At 41.6% G+C, this 26,397-nt stretch overlaps 1 protein-coding gene across 1 annotated transcript in view; it reads left to right on the top strand.

The window, feature by feature from the left end:
* Nucleotides 1-26,397, top strand: part of LOC137162626 (protein eyes shut homolog) — a 340,220-nt gene that overhangs the window by 290,334 nt on the left and 23,489 nt on the right. Inside the window, exon 11 of the mRNA XM_067562533.1 lies at nucleotides 25,909-26,168. Within this exon, the coding sequence (XP_067418634.1) occupies nucleotides 25,909-26,168 (260 nt within the window). The remainder of the gene's footprint in view (nucleotides 1-25,908; nucleotides 26,169-26,397) is intronic.

The following is a 26,397-nucleotide window of genomic DNA, read 5'->3' as shown; positions in this document are numbered from 1 at the left end:
AAGCCAGGATATGGGACAGAAACAGATTTAGTGGCATTGATGGATGATCTCTTGCTGTTGATAGATAGAGGACAGATATTTATTCTCTTCCTCCTGGTCTTCTCTGAAACATTTAATGCTGCTTGACTGTGAGATATTGCAGTTCCACTTGAGATTGGTGATAGGTATCTGGAGGAGTGCAGGGAACTCCACAGGTAAGAAGTCTAGTGGTGGAGGTGAAGTTTGCCATTACTACTCTTTGGATGCATCTCCCCAACAACAAACCTGTCACCTGTGGAGTCTCACAAAGTTAAGTTCTACTTCTGATCCTGTTTCACATCTACATACAGCCACCGAGAGAACTGATAGACTCACATTCCAGCAGTATGTGGATGACATCCAACTGTCCTTATCCTTTGCCATGTCCAACTACACTATTATTTTCAAGATGTCTCAATGCTTGGATAAGATCAGCTAACAGGTGAAGAATACCTGACAAGCTGAGGAAGGTGAGGCTGGTGGGAAAAGGAAAATGAATTAAGGAGTTTGGAGCCACCGTGTAATCTGTTTGGTTTAAATTACATTCCCACACTATGTCAATTCAGTCCATAGTTTAGGAGTGGTTCTGAAGTCCTTGCTGACACTAAGCTCTCACATGACATATCTGCAGTAAACCTTTCAACCATCTCCAGTTACCTAGGAAAATTTGTCCTATCCTCTCCTCAGTAATAGATGCCTTTATCACCTTCTGACTGGACTATAATACCCCAAGGTAATGCAATATCTGGGCATAAAGCACTCAGCCCTTAAGAAACCCATTAGCAATGTGGGTTATGATGATCACATCAAACGTGCCTTCCACTCTGTACACAAGCTTCCTACGGAATCAAGTTCAAGGTCTCTATTTTTATCCTCAAGGCACCCAATGGCCTGCACCCAGGTAGCTGAAAGATCATAGAAAGCACTGGCATGAAAGCTCTGGTGGACAACTCCACTCCACATATAGTCAGGGACTTTGGAATGAACTCCCACAATAACTAAAGACCATCACAAGACTTATCACCTTCTTTTCCAAGTACAAGGTGCACTTTTTTGACTTTGTTGTCTGTAACATAAACACATAGCAGCATGCATATATTTAAAGAAAATACTACCAACACAAAACATTATACTAAAGACCAAATATCCTCCATGGGGAGAGAATGAGAGAGAAAATTAACCCATGTGACCAGATTTTATTCTTGTCAATTAAAGCACTAGCAGAAAATATTCAGATACTAAGGTGATGAAGGCAGTTTAAAAAAACTATATAGAATAGAATTCCACAAGACTATTAGCATAAGTAAGGGTGACCCTTATATTGATAGGAAAAAAGCTTTTTATTAAAGTGATAGAGGAAAAAAATGAACATGTTTTTGTGGGTTATATTGTACCAGTATTGTACCTTCCCCACCCCCCAGTTAAAGTCTACAACTGTAGTGCTAACTGGAAAAAATGTACACACACAGGAGCTGCATATATTTCTGCACTTCAGAAATTGCTTCTTTGGAATATACATGTAGCATAATATAATTGTGAAATCAATGTACATGATTAGAAAATCAACATCATCTTCTCAACTACTAGTTCCTACAGATAATTGAATTTTAGTTTATAGTCTTCTTGTTTTTGGCTGGGATTTAAACTGCTCTGTTTTGTTAGATCAATAAAACTATTATAGAAAAGTTGATCTAGACTACTGTTCCAAATAATGAACTACTAGAGTTCTTTTATAAAACAATGCTTTCCTCTCATGAGTTTGAAGGCAGGCAAATGCAAAATCTGTAATTATCACATTTTCTTCCACTAAGTGCCACATTGGGTGTATGAAGAAATCCATCAAAATGAAAATAGGAGGCCTTTGTCTCTGAAGGGCACAAGGGGAGAAAGAGACCACTCATGTAAAATTCTCATATCTCAACAAGAGTCCTGTGGAGACCCTTTTTGTGTGTTTATGTATGTCCATTAGCCTTGTTCATGCCGTATCTGGAACAGGCAGTCATAACATTGTCATAGGTGTGCTCTGTTGAAATAATTCAGTAAGACAGCCTGAGTAGAAAGTATGATTGTTTGTATTATAGTAGGTATCAAAGTGTTTATGTAGCCATGTTGGTCCCAGGATATTAGAAACAAGGTGGATAAAGTAATATCTTTTATTGGACCTACTTTTGCTGGTGAAAGAAACAAGCTTTTGATCTTATACACAACTGACCTGAAGAGGAGCTGTGTAAGCTCAAAAACTTCTCTCACCAACAGAGGCTGGTCCATTAAAAAATATTACCTCACCCACTTTGTCTTTCTAATAGGTATCAAAAATAGATGAATGCATAACTGACTCTTGGAGACCAACTGATTTAATGTTTTTATTTATTAATTATGTTTTTAACTCAGAAGTATTAAGTTGTGAGGAAAAATCTATTTTTGAAATGTTGCTTGTCAGAGAGTGACTTGATGATTGTATTTCATAAGAAAGCCATAACAGGGAAATCTGCTTCATTTTGTGGTTGTAACATTTGTAAAGCTTGCAATACAACTTGTTGCACATTGTAAAATACTAATGTGAATTAGTATTACAAGTATTTATTGTTTCTCCTTTTCTTCTCTTTATATGACCTACAATTGTGGCACTTATCTGTCAGGTATCTCATTTTGCTGCTTGAACTCCCCTTTCCTACCTGTTTAAAACTTGAAAAATTCCCTTAGGCCCTAAAAAGCTCAGTTAACTCTGAAGGTTTGTAAACATAAAGATGGATCTGAATCACTGGTTGTCTTATGCAACAGCTTTCTTATACATTGTGTAAAATGTGAGGAGGAGAAAAACCTTCATCTTCCTTTCTTTGTGAACAGTTTAACAGGATATTTCTTTAGCCTGAGATTTTCATTGGTGCCTACAGGAGTTAATGACCAAGTCCGATTATCTTTTAAAGTGGCTTGGGTGCATAAATCTGAGCTCCTTTGAAAATCCTAAAATTAGCAATTCAAAACTATAGCTGAAATACTTGTCTATATCCTGATTGATCCCCCAGTTAAGATTTGTTATGTACATTAAGCCATCAATGGTTGTCAATAAATGTTTGAATAGTGCTCTAGGGGAAAAATATATATATATCTAATTATTGGAATCATCTTTTCATATGATGTCTTGATGACATGCCATATTCTTCTCTACCAAGTCCCATATTTGGATTATCAATACTCAAAATCAGCTAAGTAGGCTTGGACAATTCTACCAAATGAATGGTTTTCTCCCTAAATTTTCTTTATTTCCATATTTGTTTCAGGAGCTTTGGTTCTTCACCTGCACATCTCATTCTTCTTTTGGGAATACTCAATACATGTCAGTATATAGCATTTCTAGTTCAGCTGTAGCTTTCTTACCTCTTTCTCTTGTAATGTCAAACTCTGGAGTCACTGGATACTGATCCATTCACATGAATGGGATATTGACTTTTACAACCATGACCCACGTTAAGTTTCTGGGGGCAGGAAATAAAGTCCAATCCACTATCAGCACTTCAGAGTGACCCCTTTATTACACTAATAACTTGGCACTTCAATGATTAAGTGCATGGCTTGGAATTATTCATTTTTTATTGGCCAATGAGCCCATCACAGAAAGTCAGAACCCTGGAAATTATACTGGAAATATACATTATCTTATAATGTTTGTTTTAGTTTATTTCTCTGAAAGTATAAAGCAAGCTCAAAAGGCAAACACAGATATAGCCCTGTTTCTTTTTTTTATTAAAAAAAAAAGAGTATTCTAGAGAGACTTGTTCAATAGATTTTGAATCCCTGGAAAGCAACATTTTGTAGTAAAAAAGCACTGTTGTTGCCTTTCCATATTTATAGTATTTGTATTCTTTTCCTAAAATGATGGTTTGGGATTTTTCTTATCTATTCATCATTTTAAGATGATATTGAAAAAAATATTAAAATATATTTTCTAACAATCTATATAACAGGTAACATTGCAAACAAAAAGTACAAGAAACACCCAGAAAGATTTTTTTTTAAAATAATCTTCCATTTATTTCCTTTATAATTTCTATTACTTTTTATAGACTCCATTTTATATCTAAAATGAGATTATTGGGGGTGTGAGAAAGAGACTCCTGTGAGGGGATGCGATTCAGCAACGTTTCATATAGTAAATGATCTGTACACAGGCGTGCTGACGGAGAAATCACACTGTATTTCTTCATCTCAGTCATATGATCTGGGTCAGGGTGACAAAGCTTAATTCCTCTGTCACAATTGTGCCTCATCCTTTATCTCAAGAGACAGTTGCTAGATTAGCATAGTTTGTGTCCATTCAATCTTGATCCTTTCTGCCATGCACAATTGTGTTTCCTGTTAGTGATGTGGACTCTTACCAGCTAGGAGAAGACCACCAGTTCATTTAAAATTGATCGGTCACCAGCCATCAAATGAGTGATTTCTAGTCACTAGCAGCCTAGGGCCAAATCCTGAATGTTTTACACAAGCAAATGGGTCAACTGACTTCAAAAGTTGGGATGTTCAACATCTCTCTCAAGTATCAGGCCTCTAGATCAGTATTGCATTGCATTCAGATTAATGATCTAGACTCTGTATCGCATTATCGCTTCCCTGAGCCATAAAATATTTTACAGCCTTATATTTTTAAGTTTTAGATTTACCTCCAAACTTTTGATGCACTTTGAGAGTTAGAACAATTGGAGCATATGACATTTCTGCCAATATGCTTCAAACCAAAAAGCAGCTTTTCAGAGCATAAAAATACTTTGTTTCCTAAAACAGTAATGTGTGCATTGCAGCTGAACTGGAGCTAAAACTTAAAGCTGACATATAGCTTGCTGTTTCACTGAGTGGAATGTTACCAGTGTGATTGCCTGAACTCACTGTCTCAAAGAGTGGGTGAAGGAAGAAATATACAGTAGAACAGGCAAATATATTACCTATTTGTACTTCTAAAACTTTTTCTCTGTATTATATAATGGAGTACACAGAATAGTGTCTTTTTGTTGTTGCTATTGGAGGGTGAATGTGTGGGAGATTATGGGAGCAGAAGTGTATAGAGAACAGAAAATAAATCCAAGAAAATGCAGAAAGAGACAATGCAAAAAGGTTTGAACCAATTAAACTGGAAGGGAATTAAAACTACCTGAGCCCTCTGAGGTGCATACATACACTATTATAGTAGCAGAAGCATTGTCTCTTTATCTGTCTCTCCAGTTATGTACCTATCAAATCCTTTTTCCTTTCACATGGGGTCAAAATCCTTTTTATCTTCAGCTTTGAGAACAAATCAAATGGGTTGGGTATACTTGTGTTTATGGAGGTTTTTTGTTTGTTTTATTTAATATGGTTCTTTGCATTATTAGGGTAGACTGTGAAAACGGTTGATTCTTCTTACTTCTAATCCAGGAAACTTGGAAATAGATAGAGAGGCTCAGAACTGTTTGCTCAGAATGAGAAAATACAAATTGCTATTGTAATGTAAGTTTCCATTTTAAATGTAAAAGGAAACCAGAACAAACTGGGAGAAAAAAAATCTAGCAATTGCCTCAGTAAAATAGTGACACATATATGTACTTAAAGATTTACATTTATTATTTTGGAAGTTTCAGTATTATGCACATTCAGAAAACCTGTAATTTTGTTATAAGAGTACTCTGGAACATACCTGAAGTTAGAAGGAATAAGCAGGAGTGATTATTTACATGAAATGCTCCCAGGCCCACAAAAATGAAAAGATTATTATCTATAGTTAAATTCTCATCAGCTTGTTGAAGAAGACTGTCCAGTGATACTATATTTAAGGTTGCCTCTGGACATCTGTTTAAATGTGGACCTTTCTAAGTTCTCTAAAATCAACATACTTAGTTGGAGTACTTAAAAATTTAGTCTTCCTCAGGAGTGCACAGGGAAGGTTTAGTGACCCAAATCTGGAGTTATGTGAGCACAGGGTTCCAGAGAGATAAGCCTAGAAAAAATAATCTTTGTGTAAAAAGTTGCTACAAAGTGATTTTTCTTTTTCCTTACCTCTGAGATATTGATGTGATGCAGGTCAAAATGCTCTCAATCTGTTGAGTTTTACCCAAATTAGTGCATGGCACCCATTAAATCTTCCAGGGACTCCAAATTGAGACCAGTACTTAAGAAAAAATATAAATTTTTGCATTTAGCATGTGTCAATACAGAAAAAACAGCTAGAGGGTTCCCATTCCTGCCATTTTATGTACTTTAAACTAGTGCTCTAAAATCCAAACAATTACTCATGTTGCTTTAAAATTTGGTATGCCTCATGAAGTGTATGTGGTAGTATTAATGATCCAAATTTGACCAATGGGTTCTGGAGTTACAGACCCTCTCCCCCAAAATGATGTCATTCTGCTGCCTTTTACTGTTGAACAGAGAGGAACTAATGACTGAATGAATCACAGACCTCTTGATGGCTGAGAATTCAACCTTCAATTAAACTATCTAAAGATAAGTTAATCACAAACCTCAAATAAGACAAAAGGAGTTTTGAGCTAAGGGCTGCTTATCTACACTATGAAGTTAAGTTGTCAGAAGGCAGCTTATGTTGACCTAACTATGGAAGTGTACACACTGCAATGCTCCCCCCCCCCCCACTTTAACTGTCCTGCTACACTGGCTTAAGCCTAGTCTACATTTACCCAGAAATTCGGCAGCAGTCAACAGGAGTCATGCAAGCTATTCCCGTCAACTTCGTAACTTTCCTTTAGTGCGCCATCTCCACTGCGCTGCACTGACAGGAAACGCGTTCCCATCGACGCGGCGCTATGCCTTTTGAGGAGGTGGTTTAATTGAATTGACTTCTGGATCAATTGAGTGGGTCTTCACTTCCGCTCAATCGATCCAGATACATCAATCTGACAGTGGTGAATTTGCTGCCGTCAGTGTGTACATCCCCTTCATAACACCACCTCAATGAGAGGCATAGAGCTTAGGGCAATGTAGTTAGAATGACACAGTGTCAGTGTAGACACTGTGTTGCTTATGTTGCCCTAAGTGGCCTCCTGAAGGTATCCACAATGCCCACTGTGACCGTTCTGAACTTTGCTGTCCTGCAGCCAGGTACACAGGCATGTGTCCCTTCCCTTTTAAAGATCCAGGACATATGGAAATTGCTCTTCCTATTTGCTCAGCATGGAGAGCTCACATACTGCTCAGCTAAGCATGTCGTCTCCACGCAGCAAACTCATGCCTGCCTTGAGGTGGTGGATCTCCAAGGTTTGTGGGTAGAGGAGGCTGGGGGTCTGTGTTCATGTGGAGAAATCACTGTGGGGAGGCATACGGAGAGAATCACAAGGCCCTCGCTGCATTCACCCTTCTCCCCCCATCTTCTGGCATGGCAGCAGTGCCCAAGGCACTCTACCCCCCAGGAGATTAAATACAATGACAATTGCACATACACCTAGCAGTGAGAGCCACATTAATATATGTGCTTATGAATACCCTGTTCCATCCCCTTTAAAGATACTTTCTCCTGTATGTACGAAGTTTACCTCGGCATTACATAAGTATGTTTGCATGGGTGTGAAATAAAAATCGACTTATGGAAACTTAATTATCTTAATTATCTTTATTATTCTACTGCTAACATTCAAGAAAATAGTAATAGGTGCCTGAGCATTGTTATAGCTGAACACATGCGCAATCATTACAAGGTTCATAGCACAGTGCTAACAAACAAGCCTAGGCTCAGCACACTACAGCAACCCACATTACTATGGCTCAGTGTTAAAATGCTCTTTCAAGACCTCCCTCAACTGAATAGCCATCCCCTTCGCCCCACTGAGCTCCTCTTATAGCCTGGTGTTCATATACATAGCACAGTACTGAAGAGCAGTGCAGGACCCGTTTCTGACAGAGATGGCTGGCTCGCAGGTTACCAGGGCAGTTGAAAAGCAGCTGGAAACCTAATAGGATACTCATGGAATGATGAGACTGAGAAACTTGCATCTTGTGATGCTGAGCCTGCCCCCGTGAGGCATTACAAACCCTTCCCAGAACACCCTGTGGCCACGGTGCACTGATCTCTGTCGATGCAAGAGTTGCTACTGTGGATGTACTCTGCCGACACAAGGAGCATAGGCTGGACATGCAACAACGGTTTAATTACACAGTGATTGTATGTCAAAGTAACTTAAATCAATTTAACTTTGTAGTGTAAAATAGCTTGAGTGGCTGGAGGTTGCTGTAGTTTGGGAGTCGGGGGATTAATTTCATATTGGGGGGAATGTAATCAAAGTATTTGTGAGGAAAAATTAGACATGTGAATGCTTACTGAAAGAGGAGAGATATTAAGGGGTGGAGGAGAAGGGGAATATAGGGAGAGAGGTTTGGGGCTAGAGCGAGGGGAAGAGGTTAATGGAAGGGGGATAAATGCAGATGAATGGTAGAGGTGACAAGCTTGGGCGTTCCATGCATAGCATGTCCTCCATCTCTGCCAGTGCCCCCAACCCCATACCTTTATCTCTGCCAATGCACATTACAGTTCTATCTGTGCACCCCAACCCTGACAGTGCACTCCAATTCTTCTGTACCCCAAGCTTCATCAGTGCAACCTAACCCCCTGCTCTCCACCTCCTGCAACTTCCAGCACTGCTAGTGTACCCCAACTACCCTGCAGCCCCACCCTTTTTTCCATTTTGACCTTTAACAGATGGAATTCTGTGGATGAGAGTAAATCGGTTGTAAAAGGAGGTGAAGACCTTGCACATTTCAGCAACCGTGAGGTAGGCAGCAAAAAGATGTGTGTGTCAATGGGGCATAGCTGAAAGAGCTGAGTTAAGGTTACATGGGAAATCTTAACTTGCATTTCCCAATTTTCAGAAATTTGAGTTTTGCTCAACTCAACATTCTACAAAGGGACGACATATCACCAAGCAACTTTAACTCTGCATCAGTGGAATTGTTCACTGTACTTAGTACACACAGGGATCAGTAAAACAATAAAGCTAATATTCAGAGTTTCTCACTATATGGAATTCAAGAAGGTGACAAGGTTTTCTGCAAAAGACTCAGTCTCCTTCACGTGTAAGTTATTTCTTTTTTAAATATTACCTTTGAAAGTTAATGTAATCAGGGCTCCTAAATGCCTAAGTCGTCATCTTGAACTCCATATACCGTGAATCCCTGAAATATGTAAGTTAAATTTGTTGTCTTGCTGAGACTGGGGTGAACTACCTACTGTGAAGAATCTACTCAATAAATTTAGCCCCTTTTTTCTATTTGCAGATTATCCATGAACAGACATTTATTTGAATTTGTTGATTCTTCAAGTATGTGTCAGTGTAGATCGCACTGTAGGTATATGTTCACTTATGCATGTGAGACTGGAGGTTTTCTGATTAGCAATAGCTTTTGGGGACATTCATAAACCCTGTGCCACCTTAAGCTTCCATACAAGGGCACAAAGTTTAGGGCAATCACAACCCTCCCACAATTCCCTCTTGCCATCCAGAGCAGGAAGACAGAATCTGGTAAAAAGCTGACCCACAGTGTCTTATTTCTGTCTAAACATCTCCAAATCTTCAGAACCAATTCTGAACTTCTATTTCCATCATTGCGACCTGACTTCAACCATCTGGATCTAACTTTACTTTTCAGATCTGACAGACCCTTGTGCAGGATTCCTTGAAATGACAGACCCAAATCATGTGGGCTTCAAGCTCGGTCCATCTTGTGATAGACTACTCTTGCTGAAGGATAAGAACAATAGACATCTTTTTTTGCCGGAGCAGATACTTGGTATGCTTATTCCTCTCCGTGAGGATTTGCATGTCATGAAATGCAAAGCTGAAACTCCACTCTTTGGAACAATTTGTTAAGGCCTCATCAGACTCTCAGGAAACAAACTCCACAATCTTACTGGTTGACAAGGCAGTTTCTTCAAGCACAGGATGGAGCAGACAGGTGACAACTAAGACTACTGTGAAGAAAACTGTGGCAAGAAAAGATTCAGTACTGGTACCTAAGTCAGCTTCAAGATTGAAGCTGAAACCAGCATCTCATCAAAACCAAGCACCAAAAGGGGCCACTCTGCAGTGACTTACCGAGGGGACGTAAGGGGGACCATGCCCCTGGGTGCTGGCCATTGGGGGGGTGTCAGCTGGGCCCTTCTTGGGGGAACTGCCCCTCCTCTGTCACAGTGTGTCAGGGTGCACCAGTGTAGTTTTGATAACTAGGACCTATCAGAATTTGAGATCATTCCAGACCTAGGTCCCAAAGTCTGTTAGGTCCTGGTTATTGGTAATACACCGGCAGCCGAGGTCTCCTGCTGCAGAGGAAGCAAGCATCCTCCTGGCCCCTCTGCCCCTGTGTTGGGCACAATGAGCGAGCCATGGGGACCAGAGCCTATCACAGTCCTCCCCCTCACTGCTGGGTGGCCTCTCACTCCCAGCTGCACCCACGACCCCCACGGGGGAGGATGAGTGGGTGAGCGGGAAACGGGCCTGAAGGACCCCCCAGTGGGTCATTGCAGCTGCCACCAATGGGGGAGTGGGAAACAGACCCCCAGGGCACCCGTCTCATGGGGCGCTGACAGGGGGCGGCACAAATGAAAGTATTGGTCCCCGGGTCCGCGAGACCTATGGTACGCCACTGCGACTGAGTACTGAGGTAGAAGTTCAAGAAGGAGCTTAGTGTCCTTCCATAAGGACAGACAGCAAACCCTCCAGAGAGAAGACCTCCAAACTCCATCTGGTGTGAATGACTGGAGAGCAGGAACAGACTGTGATGAAGCGGACTCTACTGGCACCAATAGTGCTCCTCTCTGATTGACATTAGCCTCAAAGGATGAGACTTGGACTGAACGAGGTCCATGGTTGTTGCCAAGATACCTACTAGCAGAGATACAGAATCCATACTGAGGGTACCTTGCACATCAGCACCATCTGTGGAGGCAGTCTACTCCTCCTTTCCATCACTACGACATACATTCTCCCTGTCATCAAGCAGCAAACCTTCCCCTAGTGGTAGATTCTGAAAGGAGGCATAAAGCCATTTTTTCCTTTCCTTCCTCTGACTTGCACTATGACACACATGAGGATTGAATCCTAAATCAGTTCTGTTCCAAGGGATGTTACTACGAGAGAAGTGGAACTACTGCGCAATAAATAGGAACATCATTTGATACTGATTTTGTAGATTTTTTTGTCCTTTCTCTGCAGTTTAGGACTTTTAAAACCTTGAAGAAATGTCTAATATTCCCAGATTTTGTATGTCCACAAATACATTTTCCAAACTGCTCTATTAATGCCATTTTCTAGCAATTTAATCCATAGTGTTGATTGCCTTTCTTTCAAAGGAAATTATCTTTTCTCCAAAGAGATCTATCCCAGGAAATTTTATTTCCCAAGTCTGTGCTTCAACTTCAAGGAATATCCATACTTCACAGGTTCTGAGCTATTTAACACTGTCTCACAAAGGACAATATTTTTAAAAGTGCTTGAGGACCATATTTTCAAAGATATATTTAGGCACCTGAAGATGTAATACTGTACATCACCCTACTGGACTAATTGTTTCACTGATCTAACAGTTACACCAATAACATCACTTGCCAGTTGTGGCTGTATATTTGTTAAAGACAATATTTCTAACAGTTTTATTTTTCCTAATTGCCCTAATTTTGCACCCTTCTGCTAATAGCTGAGGAAATCTCATTCTTTTCTTTCCATTTGTACTTTAGCTCTATGACTCTTCTCACCTTGCTCATCAACTTATGCTATAAAACAGTCAACATTTCTTTTAAATTTAGGCCATGAATGAATTGTGGCTGTTGCTACTAACTGACAATTTTTTTGCAGTATCCTCTAGCATTTTTTGCAAAGTGAGCTGTCTTGATTAGTCAGACATAAGACTAAGAAGTCTTCATAACTGATAGATAAACATATAAATGAATCTGTTGAAACATCAGAAGTAATGGGAAACAATTTCTTATGGATGAATTTTTTAACCATTGCACATTCATTATTTCTTTTCCTCTTCGATCTTGGGCATTTCTCTTAAAATCCAGGTTATCATTTCCTTTATTAAGTGAATTCTGCAGTCATGAAACTGTCAGATTGGCAGACGTTCACTCGTTATTGAGTAGCTAAGTGGTAATTTTAACACCTGTTTTTTACACTGCCCTGCAAATATAACTCAACCTTGATTGAGAGGAGAGGAGAGGATAATTCAGGGTCCTTGTTTATACTATTTTTAGCTTGTTTCCTGAGATTACAAACAATGGTACCAATTAGTGATAACTGTAGTCATGGAAGGTTTATTTATTTGGGGTTTTATGGGTCCTGGACACTAACTGCAGCATGGGTGGAAGACACTTTGATTTCTAATCCTGGTTCTGCCTCTATTTTGTTTTGTGATCTTGTGTAAGTCACCTTACGTTGCTGCCTTATCTTCACTATTCATTATATGAGGACAATAATACTTACCTACCATACAGGTGTCCTGTGAAAACTCATTTGTTATTGTATGTACAGTGCTATGATCATGTAAACTGCTAAATTAGAACTAAGTATTATTAAATGGACTGTGATCATGTTTCATATTTGCCATTAGATGGGAACAGCTTTTATTCATTACTTCACTGGATTGTGTTCAGTCACACACTGCTCCAAATTTTTCAGTTCTTGGGAATTGTTGAGAACCCATTGGGACTGTTCTCTCCAGTCTTATCTTTATTCAATACATCATCTCCTGTTTCAAATTTTCTTCTTCCATCTTCAATTAAGCTACCTTTTATCTAAAGACTCATTGATGGCCTACACTGGGGACAGTTTTCAGCCATTCTCTCCCAGCAAGAGTTCTGGGAGCACTCTTCATGGAGCGCCACAAATGTGGAGGAATATATGGAAATTTACTTTTCTGGAGCCTTGTAGTCTGTATCAGTGTATGATGAGGAGGATCCCCAAATAGTTAATGCCAGTGAAAGGGGGTCACATTTAAAAAGAAAAAATGCAAATAGATATCCCATTATGTTTCAAACTGGATTTAAAGTACCCACAACATATGCTCACACTGGAAAGAAGCCTTCTCTCCTCTACCTTAAGAGTGCAGCAGCCTCTAACGTACAGAGGGAAAAAAATAATAACTCAGTACTGCAGAGCTGCAACCTGCTGGTTGATTTTCTTGAGTCCACTGTAGACTACAAACCCTTCCTGTAAAATGGGCCATTGTTACGTGCAAAGTGAATCTCATAGGCTGACTTAATCTTCACTGAATGTCATGCTATTTTCCATCGAGATCCTGCCAAACAAAGAAGCAGGTGAATGATGGGCACAAGATATCTAAGAGTTTAACTCAGATATTCAGTTCTTTCCATTGGAATGTCAAGCAAGAAACAGACTTGACATTGGCTTTTTATGCTTCTGCATTTAATGTTTTGGTCTGCTGAAACACCTGTAGCTATGGCAAAGACAAGTATTTTGATGGATGGTTTGTGAAAGCTTGGTACAGAATACACAGGGCTAAACAGTCCTGTTTCTTTTGTTTGTCTACTATCAAACAACCAAAAGCAAAACTGCTTGTTCAGAAATGCTTGGTTTTGGGTCAGTTTTAATTGGCTTCATTACAGTATTCATTAGTCTTGGCATTCTCCTTCCTGAGGAAAACTTTTCCCACTGCCACTAGCTGAGTTGACTTGGAATGAACTCACTGATAAAGGCTTTTTCCAGTTAAAAGAGTCACTGAAAAAGTCTGGAATGATGAACAGACAGATGAAAAGATGACTTTGTTACAAAAACTCTGCAACACAGAACCAGTGAATGTTGGATATGACTGCTACAGTTATTTATAATATGCAGACTTGAATATAGGAGATGTAAAAACAAGCTTGTTTCCCTGGTCTGACTATGACAGACTGTACCCCCACTTTTACAAGACTATAATATACTTTGTAAAAAAAAAAAAAAAAAAAAGTTTTCAAATGATATCTCACCAGACAGATAATGTGCTGAACATTACTGTCATGATAAAATGTGTGGAAACATTGTATGTAAAGTTATACGATCCTACTGTATGACTTAGGAAGCGAGTCTCAGGGGAAAAAAGTTCAAGAGTTGGCAGTTTTTCAAAGAGACATTATTAAGGGCACGAGACCAAACTATCCCACTGTGTAGGAAAGATAGGAAGTATGGCAAGAGACCACCCTGATTTAACCAGAAGATGTTCAATGATCTGAAACTCAGTCCTCCACAAAAACTGGAAAACTAGGTCAAATTACAAAAAGGATGAATATAAACACAAATATGTAGGGACAAATTAGAAAGAGCAAGGCACAAAATGAGTGTAAACTAACTAGAGATATAAAGGGTAACAAGAAAAAAAAATCTACAAATACATTAGAAGCAAGAGAAAGACCAAAGACAGGGTAGACTTGTTACTCAATGAGGGTGGGGGAACCAGTAACAGAATATATAGAAATGGCAAAAGTGGAGTATGACTTTTTTCAGTTTTCACCGAAAAGGTTAGTAGCAAATGGACATTTAAAAAAGTAAATGCCAGTGAAAATGAGATGATCAGAGGCTAAAATTGGGAAAGAACAGTTAAAAATTACTGTGACAAGTTAGATGTTTTGAAGTCACCGTGGCCTGAAGAAATACATCCTAGAATTTAGCTGAGGTTAGTCCTGCTTTGAGCAGGGGTTTGGACTAGATGACCTCCTGAGGTCCCTTCCAACTCTATGATTCTATGAATACTCAAGGAGCTAACTTAGGAGATGAGTCATTCGCGATTATCTTTGAAAAGTCATGGAAGATGGGAGAGATTCCAGAGTACTGAAAACAGGTAAATATATTGCCTCTCTATAAAAAAGGAAATAAGAACAACCTGAGGAATTACATAACAATCAGTAATTAACTTCAATATATGGAAAGATAATGGAGCAAATAAACAATCAATTTGCAAACACCTAGATGATAAGGTGAACAAATCATGTCAAACCAAACTGATAGCTTTCTTGGACTGGATAATAAACCTTGTGGATGGGGAGAAGTGGTAGATGTGGTATATCTTGACCTTGATAAGGCTTTTGATACTGTCTTGTATGACAGTCTCATAAATAAACTAGGAAAATACAATATAAAAGGAGCTATAATATGGTGGGTGCATAACAGGTGGGGGGAAGGGAGGAAGTGCCATCCTTTCAATGATGTGACTCACAAGGGTAACATTGTGAACCTCATTCTCCTCCCCCCCCCCATCCACTACATGGGGAGTGGATGGCCCCACAGCTCGACTGCCACCCACAGGTCCTCACACAATTCTCACCCTTGGGGTTGTCCCCCTTCCTTCTGTCCCTTGTCTCTAGACAGGGTCTGGGATCCATCCTGACCTCCCCCAGAATCGGCAGGGTCTCCTGTTCCCTGGACCCATCAAGCGTGGCCTGGGCCACCCCCTCTTGGGGTTCATTGGGGGGGGGGGGCTCTTCTGGCCCTATCCTTTTCGAGGGCGTCTGGGTTAGGTGTCATCCTCCCACACATCCCTTCTTCCTTGCCTTTGGTTTCTTTTGGACTGTCATCTAGGGTTTCTCTCCTCCTGTTCCCCTTTTGGGTGTTGGGGTCAGTGGTCTCCCCTGTCTCGGAGACTGTCAAAGAGTCTAGGATCTGTTTGGGGTCCTCCCCACTACTGGGGAGGCTTAGTGCCAGAGACTCCATCCATTCCAGCATGGGGATCTCCCATTGTTTCCATTCTCCTGCTGGGCCCCCACCTCCTATGACCCTTCCTTCTCAGGGCAGGGTCCCAGTCTGTGCCCAGCACCACCGGGTAAGGTAGCCTCTCTACTACTCTGACCTGCTTTCAATCAAAATTTGCCCCAGACTTCCAGGGGCAGTTGGGCCACCTGGGAAGGCTTCTGATCCCTGTGGATACACTTCAGGCTCATCTTCACCTCTGGGATTACCTAGTGTGGTTTTACCATCCCCCCATGGATGAGTGAGCAAGCTGAGGTGGTATACCCCCAGGCCTTTCTGTGCTCTCCTTCCCACCATCATGGGTCACCATCCTCCTTTTCTTGTCCCCGAGCTTGAGTCCAGCCACAAAATTCAGCCAAGCCATACTCCATCTGGGGGTAGTCACCATTTTTATGTCCTGGCCATCCGCATTGCCAGCAGACCATGGCTCTGGTTCTACCAGAGGCTCCTCAGGGTTCCTCCTCTCTGGGCCCTTCCTGGGGATCAGTTCCCAGAATTTCTTCCCCCACTCCAGTCCCTTGGATGATTGGCCTTCTCTCAGGGAGAAGTCTGCCTCAGCATATTCTTCAGTCAACTTCACCATTGCAGCTACTGTACTTGACTGATGCCTCCTGACACACACCCCAACATTTTCAGGCAAGCTGTGCAAAAACTGCTCAAGGAGTAGTGTGTCCATTATTTCACCTATGGTGTGGGTGTCCAGTCTCAGCCAGTGGGTGCCCCAGTCCATTAATCTTTGCACAAATGCTCAGGGCCACACACTTCCTGTCCAGTGGACTGCGTGAAATATCTGGATCAGCTTGTCAATAGGAAAATATCACCAATCGAGGACACCCACCTTCACCACCTCATAGTCCCAGGTCTGTGCCTGTCCCAAGGCCATGTAGGCTACTTAGGCTTCGCCAGCTTGGTACTGTGCCAGCCGTAGGGCCCAGGTTGCTTAGTCCCACCTGGCACCCATGGCTACCCACTCAAATGTACCCAGGAAAGTGTCTAGGTCCTCCACTGGGCCCATTTTACAGAGTTCCAGTTCCAGGAGTTGACTGCCATCCCCCACTGCAGGGCTCACCATTCACTGTAGGAGTTGCTGCTGCAAGCTGGCCTGTTACCAAATGAAGTCTTGCAGACTTTTTTGCCGCTCTGCTTGCCACATCAGCAAGGCCTGCCTCTTCATCTGGTGGGCCTCCTGGAAGCTTTGCATCACCTTTTTCATTTCCTCTTGCTGCTTCACCAGCCATTGCAGGGTGTCCTCCAATCACCGGGCCGCCAACTCTTGTGCTGGCTCAGCAGGTCACAGACAAGCCCTCTACGTGTGCAGGTCCGCCCTGCTGCTCCACTTTTGCTCCCAAACACCACTTAGGAGACCTGCTTTGTGCTCATACCAGTACTCTCTATTTTCAGTGTGCTGCCCACCGCCAGCTATTTACATCAGGTCCAGATCCACAGCCTCCTAGGTCTCTCAGCCACAGACCCAAGGGACGCTCACCCACCTGCTGTGGCTTTTTGCCCTTTCCCTTTCAATTCTGTCCAGGTATGCTTTACAGTGCCCAGTTAATGAGCTCTGCAGCTACTCCCCATTAGTCCAGTCATAGGCTCCCTCAGCTGAATCCCATTCCCCCTTAATTAGAGTTCCAGGGGCAGAAGGCTGACTCAGGCTGTTCTCACCCAGCACTCTGTCACAGTTTTCAACAGAAGGAAAAGACAGAGGCTGTTTTTAACTATGCAACAGCATATGATACTGTCTGGCACACTGGCCTCCTGGTCAAGAGGTCAAAGATGTTACCTCGATAGGTTATTATGGCTACAGAAATGATGCTTTGAAACAGACAATTCCATGATATCCTATGCAATAAACTGAACATATGGAGGATCCAAACAAATGGATTCCCTCAGGGATCTGTTCTTGCCCAATTTTTTTTCTATTATATTTACTAATCTGCCTCCAAAAACATCTCAAGGCCATTCAAGTATGTAGATGACATCTGTCTAGCCTCAAGAGGCAGAGATTTCAGAAAGATTGAGGACAACCTAACCAAAATATGGCAGCCATTGGCTGTGGCTATTTCAAGAAGTGAAGACTTAAGCCCAGTGTATCAGATAGCATTGGCATAATTTCATCTTGATCATACTAATGTGTCATGAGAATGTAACAATGTCTTGAATGGATGATGAGTGGCATATGCCCCAAACCAGTATATTTAGCAGTAACTCTAGCTTTCACACTTTCCTATAAAGACTACCTCTCCAAGGTAGCTCAGAAGATTAAGATCAGCAATTACCTCTTAAATAAGCCTGTGGGCTGAATTTAGGGAGCTAATGAGCAACACTGCAACAACTAGCTCTTTACTAATCAGTTGGAGAATACTGTGCTCCTGCGAGGTTAAATTCTCCCCATGCAATGCTAATTGATATGCAATGAAATCAAACAATGAAAATAATAACAGGGACTATGAGACCAACAAACACAGTGGCTATCAGTCCTTTGTAATATCCTGTTTCCTAACATCAGGCATTAAATTGCAACAAAGAACCTCTTTGGCAAAATCCAGGCAATAACCTAATTGCCAGTTTTCAAAGATAGATGGGAGGTGCCTGACCACTGATTTCCTACCAAAAGACCAATCTGGACAATGTTACCGTCCATCTCCACAACAAATGCTATCATGTTATAATGAGCAGAATGAGAACAGGCTGTTCCCTCTGTAAGAAACTGCTTCTGCAACATTCATCTTGATGGCTTTAAGCTGCCATCTCAACCATGTGGGGTGATGACATGTGAAGCAAATGACCACACCTGGGGACCTAGAGACAGCCCTCTGTGCAGCTGCGGTGTGGTGGAGGACTCCACAGACTTACTGAATGGCTGTTCTCTTGCTGGCCTATCAGGAGGATTTTCCAGACTTCATACTGGTGACTCTGAGGGGATTGAGTGGCTAAAATGTGTGTTATGTCTCCATGAGCTTTTCTGAGGCTTTTGATTTTTTTTTACTTACATGTGCTGTATTGTCCTACTTTATAGTTTGTATTTTGAATTTTTTCCATTTTATTGTACTACTTGTTCATTTGCTAATACTAACAAGATTCTCATAATCGCATTCAGAATGAATAGAGTTTCATACACAAATTTATACAGTAGAGAGTGTTTTTTGTATGTCTTAATTAACACACATTCACTATATTGTACACATGTATAGTATCTCCTAGGAAGCCTTTCCTATTTTTCGTTTGCAAAAAATGATTGTTGCAAAGATATTTACACATGTATGTTTTAACTAGTCCTTAAAAAGCTGTGAATAAAAAAGGGAGTGTAATTTTGTTCAGCTACCTTAATATGAAATGACTTTATTTTTACACCTTTATAATTTTATATATTTATTTATTTACTTTTAAATCAGGAAATGTCTGATATTAAGAGTTGATGTGCTTTCAGGCACAATGTTTGGGGAAATAATGAAATCCATTCATATGACTTCCTTAAAAGCTCAGAATATAAAGAATTTATTTTTTATTTTATTTATTTATTTTGATGTGGAAGGCAGTTTCACTCAGAACTGATTTATTTTGTGTCTCTGATTATTAATTAAGATAAACGTATATCGTTTTAAAAATAGTTAAGGCTATGTCTATACATGAAGATCAGCAATCTACATAAAACAAAGTGTAAGGGCTACATCAATTGAGTCTGAGACTTAAATAGTTTCTCAAATAAATGTAAGAATACACTTGCTGTGGGTCAGCCACAAGTTCTTCATTGTGTTGTTTCTCCAATTCTTAATGTAGAGTTTTGAGGTGGACTATTCAGACTCTAAAAAGCTTCACAGTATTTGATTGTACAAGTCTTGCATCTTTCAGACATTTTGTTTTGCCATAAAAAGCAGACTTTTCCAAATTTTAAATCTCTGAAGATCACTTCTAAAAAGAAGTTAAATCCACCAGTCCTCATTAATTTACCCACAGAAAACGCCTAGCCATTATAATGGGATACTGTAGCTACAAATCAAAAGTATATCAGTGATATAGAGATAGAAAATACCAGTTGTCCATGAGAGAGAAGGGGGTGTGCAAGAACCTACCAAGGTCCCAGATAATATCTGTCATAGACTGGCTCATGAAAAGGCTGTTCATTGATTTCCCTTTTTAGCTGTCATTGGAAGAATTCATTTGCACCCAGAAATCTCTAGAACAGTGAGGGTCCACTCCAATGCCCATTGAAGTAAGTAGAAAGTTTCCCATGAACGTCAAGGGCATTGCACCTTTACAAACTCAGCTCCTAATTCTGATCACATCAGTTCTACACTGTAATTCCATTTCCTTTAGTGAACCTTTTCCCTCTTATTCCTGTGCAAAGCAGGTGTCAATGAGGAGTTTACTTACCTGTAACTGGAGGTTCTTTGAGATGTGTGGTCCCTATTTGTATTCCAAATGCAGGTGCACATGCACATCCATGCACCAGAGCTGGAAATTTTTCAGCAGCAGTGTCTGTTGATTCACATGGCCACCTTATGTTATTATGTGCTCCATATGAGGTTATAAGAGGCCTTGCGGGGTGACACCCTCAGTCTCCCTCTTACCACATCATAGGTAGTCTGCAACAAAGGGGAAGGTGGGTGGGTATTGGAAATAGTAATGGGGACCACACATTTCAAAGAATTTCCAGTTACAGGTAAGTAACCTCCTCCTCTTCTTCAGGTGGTATTCCCTGTATGTATTCCAAATGCAGTAGAGTACAGAGCAGTGATCTGCTCAGAGGTGGGTGGGAGGACACGATGGGTAAAGCCTGCTGCAGCATGGCACAGCCTATGGTTGCATTTACAGCCACCCACTGGTTGATGGCATAGTGCGCTGTGAAGGTGCGGACAGAGCGCCATGTTTTCACATGGCAGATCTTATAGAAGAATCATAAAAGAGTAGGATTGGAAGACGCCTCAGGAGGTCATCTTGTCCAACCCCTTGATCAAAGCAGGACCAACCCCAACTAAATCATCCCAGCTAGGGCTTTGTCAAGCCACACCTTAAAAACCTCTAAGGATGGAGATCCCACCACCTCTCTAGGTAACCCATTCCAGTGCTTCACCACCCTTCTAGTGAAAAAGTTTTCCTAATAGCCAACCTAGACCGCCTCCACTGCAACTTGAAACCATTGCTCTTATTTTGTTATCTGTTACCACTGAAAATAGCCTACCTCCATCCTCCCTGGAACTCACTTTTCAGGTAGCTAAAGGCTGCTATCAAATCCCTCCTCATTCTTCTCTTCTGCAGACTAAACAAGCCTAGTTACCTCAGCCTCTCGTCCTAAATTATGTGCTCCGGCCCCCTAATCATTTTTGTTGCCCTCCACTTGACTCTTTCCAGTATGTACACATCCTTTCTGTATTGGGGGGCCCAAAATTGGACACAGTACTCCAAATGTAGCCTCAACAGTGCCGAATAGAGGAGAATAATCCCTTCCCTTAATCTTCTGGCAATGCTCCTTCTAATGCAGCCCAATATGTGATTAGGCTTCTTGGCAATAAGGGACCACTGTTGATTTATATATATATATATATATATATATATATATATATATATATAGCTTCTTGTCCACTGTAACCCTCAGGTCCTTTTCTGCAGAACTGCTGCCTAGCCAGTTGGCCCCCAGTCTGTAGCATTGCATGGGATTCTTCCATCCTAAGTGCAGGACTGGACTTGTCCTTGTTGAACCTCATCAGATTTATTTTGATCCAATCCTCCTATTTGTCTAGGTCACTTTGTATCCTATCCTTATCCTCCACTCCCCCCAGCGTGCTGAGGGTGCAGTCCACCCCATCCTCATTCCATGGGACATCTGCCAGGTGGGGGGAGATGGTTGCATGTGCTTGCAGGGAGTGTGCCATGATTCTGCCAGATGGTGTCATGTTGGAACACACATAACATTCTGTAACGTGCTTAGAGATCCAATTGGATATGCATTGTGAGCTGCCTGGAGAGAGCTGGGGGGGAGGGGTGCCTGGTACTATAGGAAGGTGAGGAATTCTATTGAGTAGTCATGCCATATGATCTCCAATACCCATTGATCTGTGGTGATCTTGCCCCAGTGGTGAGCAAATAGGCCAAAAATGGCTCAGGAACTGCAGACAGCAACATGGGGAGTTTGCCACTCTCGACCGTTGCATCAAAATTTAGCGTTCTGCTGGTGGTAAGGCATGGTGGCAGTGGCCTGTGGCTGTGGGTGCTGGGAGCGGGAGTTATTGGAATCTAGTATAGGTGAGTTGGTGTGGCAGGCATGGACGCTGCTATAACTGCAGCTTAGATTGTTGGCAGTGGGGGTGTATATCCCAAGGGACCAAAGGTTCCTGCAAGTCCTTCAGTGCATGCAGGGACACATCCATTTTTGTGGAGAACAGCTTGTCCTCATCAAAAGGGAGGTCCTGTTCTGTGGATTGGACCTCCCTAGGAAAGACAGATGACTGGAGCCATGCATCACATCTCATCATCACCTCTGTGGCCAGGGAGTGGGAGGATGTGTCTGCTGCATCCATCGCTGCCTAGAGGCTGACCTTGGCCATCCGGTGGCCCTTGTCCAGCAGGGCCTGGAACCACTGGCACTTGTCCTGCAGGATGTCCTCCAAGAACTCCATGAGCTTGATATAATTGTTGAAAGCATACTTCACCAGCAGAGCTTGCTAATTAGAAATGCGGAATTGAAGGACTATGGAGAAAGAGAGTCCATGACCTATGAGAGCCCGAACTTTTACCGCCTTACCTGGTGGGATGGAAGTGATGCATTCCTGGTGTGCCCGTACCATTGCTGTGCACATCACTAGGGAGGCCAGAGTGGGGCAAGAAAACAGAAAGTCAGTCCCCTTAGTCGTCATGAAGTATCTGCGTTACACTCTCTTGGGTGTAGGGATACCTGACGTTGGCATGTGCCACTCTGATTGTGCAGATTATAGAATGGGGTAGTGAATGAGTTGGAGAATGTTCAACAGATGGTCCTGAACCTCCTCCAGGGGGATTCCCAGGTTGAACGCCATCCTCTGTAGCAACTCCTGCTATAGGTGGTGATCATCAGGAGGTGAGAGCGTCAGTGGGATCAGGGCCTCATACAGAGACGAGGAGGCTGCCGTCAGAACAGGTGGTACTGGTGGTGCCGGATCGAGCTCCAGATTCTCCTCTGGGTCTGAGGTGATTGGAACCGGCGGAGGGGCTTGGGTGGGCTGGTACAAGGCCACCAATAGTGGGTACGGAAAGCAATAAGAGTCCCACATGGACCAGTGGTGCCACAAAGACAGGTCCTGATGGTACTCTGGGTTCCATGGATATGGGTGCCACCCAAGTGGACCCAGACCGTAGTAAGCCGAAAAAGGTGGGCACTCCTGGGAGTCTGCACTATGCTGGGAGACTGGAGAAAAGGAAGGCTCTTCCACCGAGAAGCCCTCTGAGTCCAAAGAAGCCTCCGGAAGTGGTGGAGCCATCAGTATGGGTAGTACCGCAAATGATAGAGGCAGTTTGTGGCTGAGGAGGAGTGGCTCATTCACTGGTATAGGTGGCCGAGGGGCTGAAAGAAGCAGTGAGAGTGGGTAAAGCAGCTTGAAGTGGGATGTGGGAACCAGTGGATCTGTCCATCCCAGTTTCCAGGGTACATCCTGCTGTCTTTTGCTCTGAGGAAGGGTATGCAGAGTGGAGCCCAGAGAATCCTGTCACAGCTAAGGAGTGCACACCAGCAGGCTGTCGGGACCCTCAGTCATTGTGGAGCTGACGGTGCCAGTGAGACTCACTTATGCTTCACCTTGTCCCCTGAATTGGGGGTGTCCCTGCAGGGTAATTAAACAATATCTCACCCTACTGAGTCAAGCTTGAGAAGGAAGCATGGTGCTCTGCAGTAGTCCACAATGGAGACCTGCTGCAGGGTTCATCAAAGCGCTTGTGACTGTCATTGTGTGCCTTCTCACATCTCGGCAGTGCCAATGGATCTGGGCATGAAGCCAATGGTGAAGCACCTGTGGTGGGTGGTGCACAGTTGGAACCGATGGTCTGGGATCAGACTCCACATGAGGCCAGAGCACCTCCGCCATGAAGAACATGCAGAGGCGCAGAAGTCGAGCGTCACAGGTTTTTGATGGGAAAGACTTGCAGATATCACAGGGAGTGACAAGCTGTGTCTCATCCATGCATTAGAGATGACATGTATGCTTGTTGCTCATGGAGAATGAGCAAGGGCATGAGGAGCAGTTCTTGAATCCTGGAATGAGGAGCATAATCCCCCAAAGAGGTCAGGAGAGGCCCCATACAGGGCTACTGTATTAACTAATTAACCAGCCAACTAACTAACATATTTACAGAAGTAAGAAGAAAAAAGGAAACAGAACTGATTAGCTATCCACAACAGACTGTCATTCTCATAGACTATATGAGAGCAAAGAGAAGATTCCAACTCTGACCATGTGGTAAGAGGGAACTGAGGGTGCATCATCCTGCATAGCCTGTTATAACCTCTCATGGAGCACATGACAATGTAAGGTGGCCATGAGGGTCAAAGGACACTGTTGCTGAAAAACTTCCGGCTCTGGCTTATGGTGTGCATGCACACCTGCGTTTAGAATAAAAATAGGGATGATCACTTGACAAACTGCAGAAAGGGTCTGAATTAAATAGGATGAAAATCAATCAGGACAAATGCAAAGTACTCCACTTAGGAAGCAATAATCAACTGCACAAATACAAAATGGTAAATGACTACCTAGGAAGGAGTACCACAGAAAAGGATCTGGGGTTTATAATGGATCACAAATGAAATGTGAGTCAACAATTTAATACTGTTGCAAAAAAAGCAAACATCATTCTGGGATTATATTGTTGTTGTAAGCAAGACATGAGAAGTAATTCTTCCACTCTAGTCAGCACTGATAAGGCCTTTACAGGAGTTTTGTGTTCAATTCTGGGCATCACTTCAGGAAAGATGTGGACAAATTCGAGAAAGTCTAGAGGAGAACAACAAAAATGATTAAAGGTCTAGAAAATGTGACCCATGAGTAAAGATTGAAAAAGATTGTGTTTGTTTAGTTTGTAGAAGAGAAGACTGGGAGTCGGAGGAACAGGATAAGAGTCCCTCAGTACATAAAAGGACAATATGAAGAGGAGTGTCCTTAACCATTATTAGTGATATGTGTCCTTAACCACTGAGGACAGGACAAGAAGCAATGACTGAAATTGCTGCAAGGGAGATTTAAATTAGACATTAGGAAAAACCTCCTAACTCTAATGGTAGTTAAGTACTGGAACAAATTACCTAGGAAGTTTGTGGAATTTCTGTTACGGGAGGGTTTTAAGAACAGGTTAGATAAACACTTGTCAGGGATGGTCTAGATAATACTTGGTGGAGAGAACTGGACTATATGATTCTTCAATATTTTCTCTCCCTCGCCCTTATTTTTGTCCAACTATAAGAAGTCTTAGCTAAAGACAATTAATATAATAATCAACCTATATATTGCCATTTTTACTTTGTCTTATGTACTTATATAAATTCTTCCATACAGGGGAGCAGTTCAGAGATCACATATCAATACATAATCAATATTGTTAATTGAGCAGGAAATGTGAAATATATATTCTATTATTTCTTCTATGTGTAATTCATGTGTTTATATGCCCAATGGTATTGCTGCAAGTCATTTACTTGATAAAATTTGTTAACAACAAAAACAAAACTTAGTGGAATTGTCCTTTTAAAAAGAGATATTCACACATGGAAATCACATATGTGCTTGTATGTTTGAATGAAAGACCTTATAAGAAACATTAAGAACCAAAGAAAGGTGATTTTGCACTAAAGATGTGCCTCTCTCCTTCCCACTCAAGAAATTATTGTTTTGGATTCACAGAAATGGAGGATTTTATAAGTCTCCTTGACTCTAGCCAGTGCACTGATATCCTTCATTTGTATATTCATTCAGTGCAAAAGGGGAAAATAATACGTTAAATTGTATGAATTCTTGTATACATTTTATACAAAGAGAAAATAACTTCTGGAGTGGGAGGGAACCCTCAGATAATTTTATTTCATTTATAGCTCAGAAAAAAATGTAAATCACAGAAAATAATTGTGAAGGGAAAAGGGAAATTGTTCTGAATAAAAGTGATATGAGTTGATGATGAGTTAACCCCTGTTTCTACCCCCATCCAAACCCTTCTTTTTCAGATGCACATGTACAGCAGGCTGGACAGGGTCACAATGCAGTGAAGATATAAATGAATGTGATTCTTACCCCTGCTTAAATGGAGCTACCTGCGAGGAGTCTGCTGTCCAGGGGCAGTTCATATGTATTTGTCCTCCATTTTATACTGATGATTTTTGCCAACAACACTACAATCCCTGTGACCTACCCTACAATCCATGTATAAACAACTCAACCTGCTTGGCACAAGTTGATGGGAATCCATTGTGTGTTTGTGAAAGAGGTAAGAGATGGGATGGTTTACAAATAATTTCTAATTGTCAGTATTGGATATTAGGCATCTTGTTGAATCAAAAGAAAATTGCAATTGTATGTTAAATTGAAATACATGTTTTGCAAAATAATAATGTATAGACCCTTCTAGCCAAGGATTTAAAAGCATTTCTAAAGCTTTAACAAATTATACCTCATAACACTTCTGTGAAATAGGTTGAGATTTATCCTATAGTGGT

Source organism: Emydura macquarii, unplaced genomic scaffold (genome assembly GCF_026122565.2).
Source record: "Emydura macquarii macquarii isolate MOO-44397 ecotype Brisbane River unplaced genomic scaffold, CSIRO-AGI_Emac_v2 contig_2437, whole genome shotgun sequence".
In the NCBI taxonomy this organism is placed as follows: Eukaryota; Metazoa; Chordata; order Testudines; family Chelidae; genus Emydura; species Emydura macquarii.
Note: the sequence above shows the minus strand (reverse complement) of the source record. Positions and strands in the feature narration are given on the sequence as shown.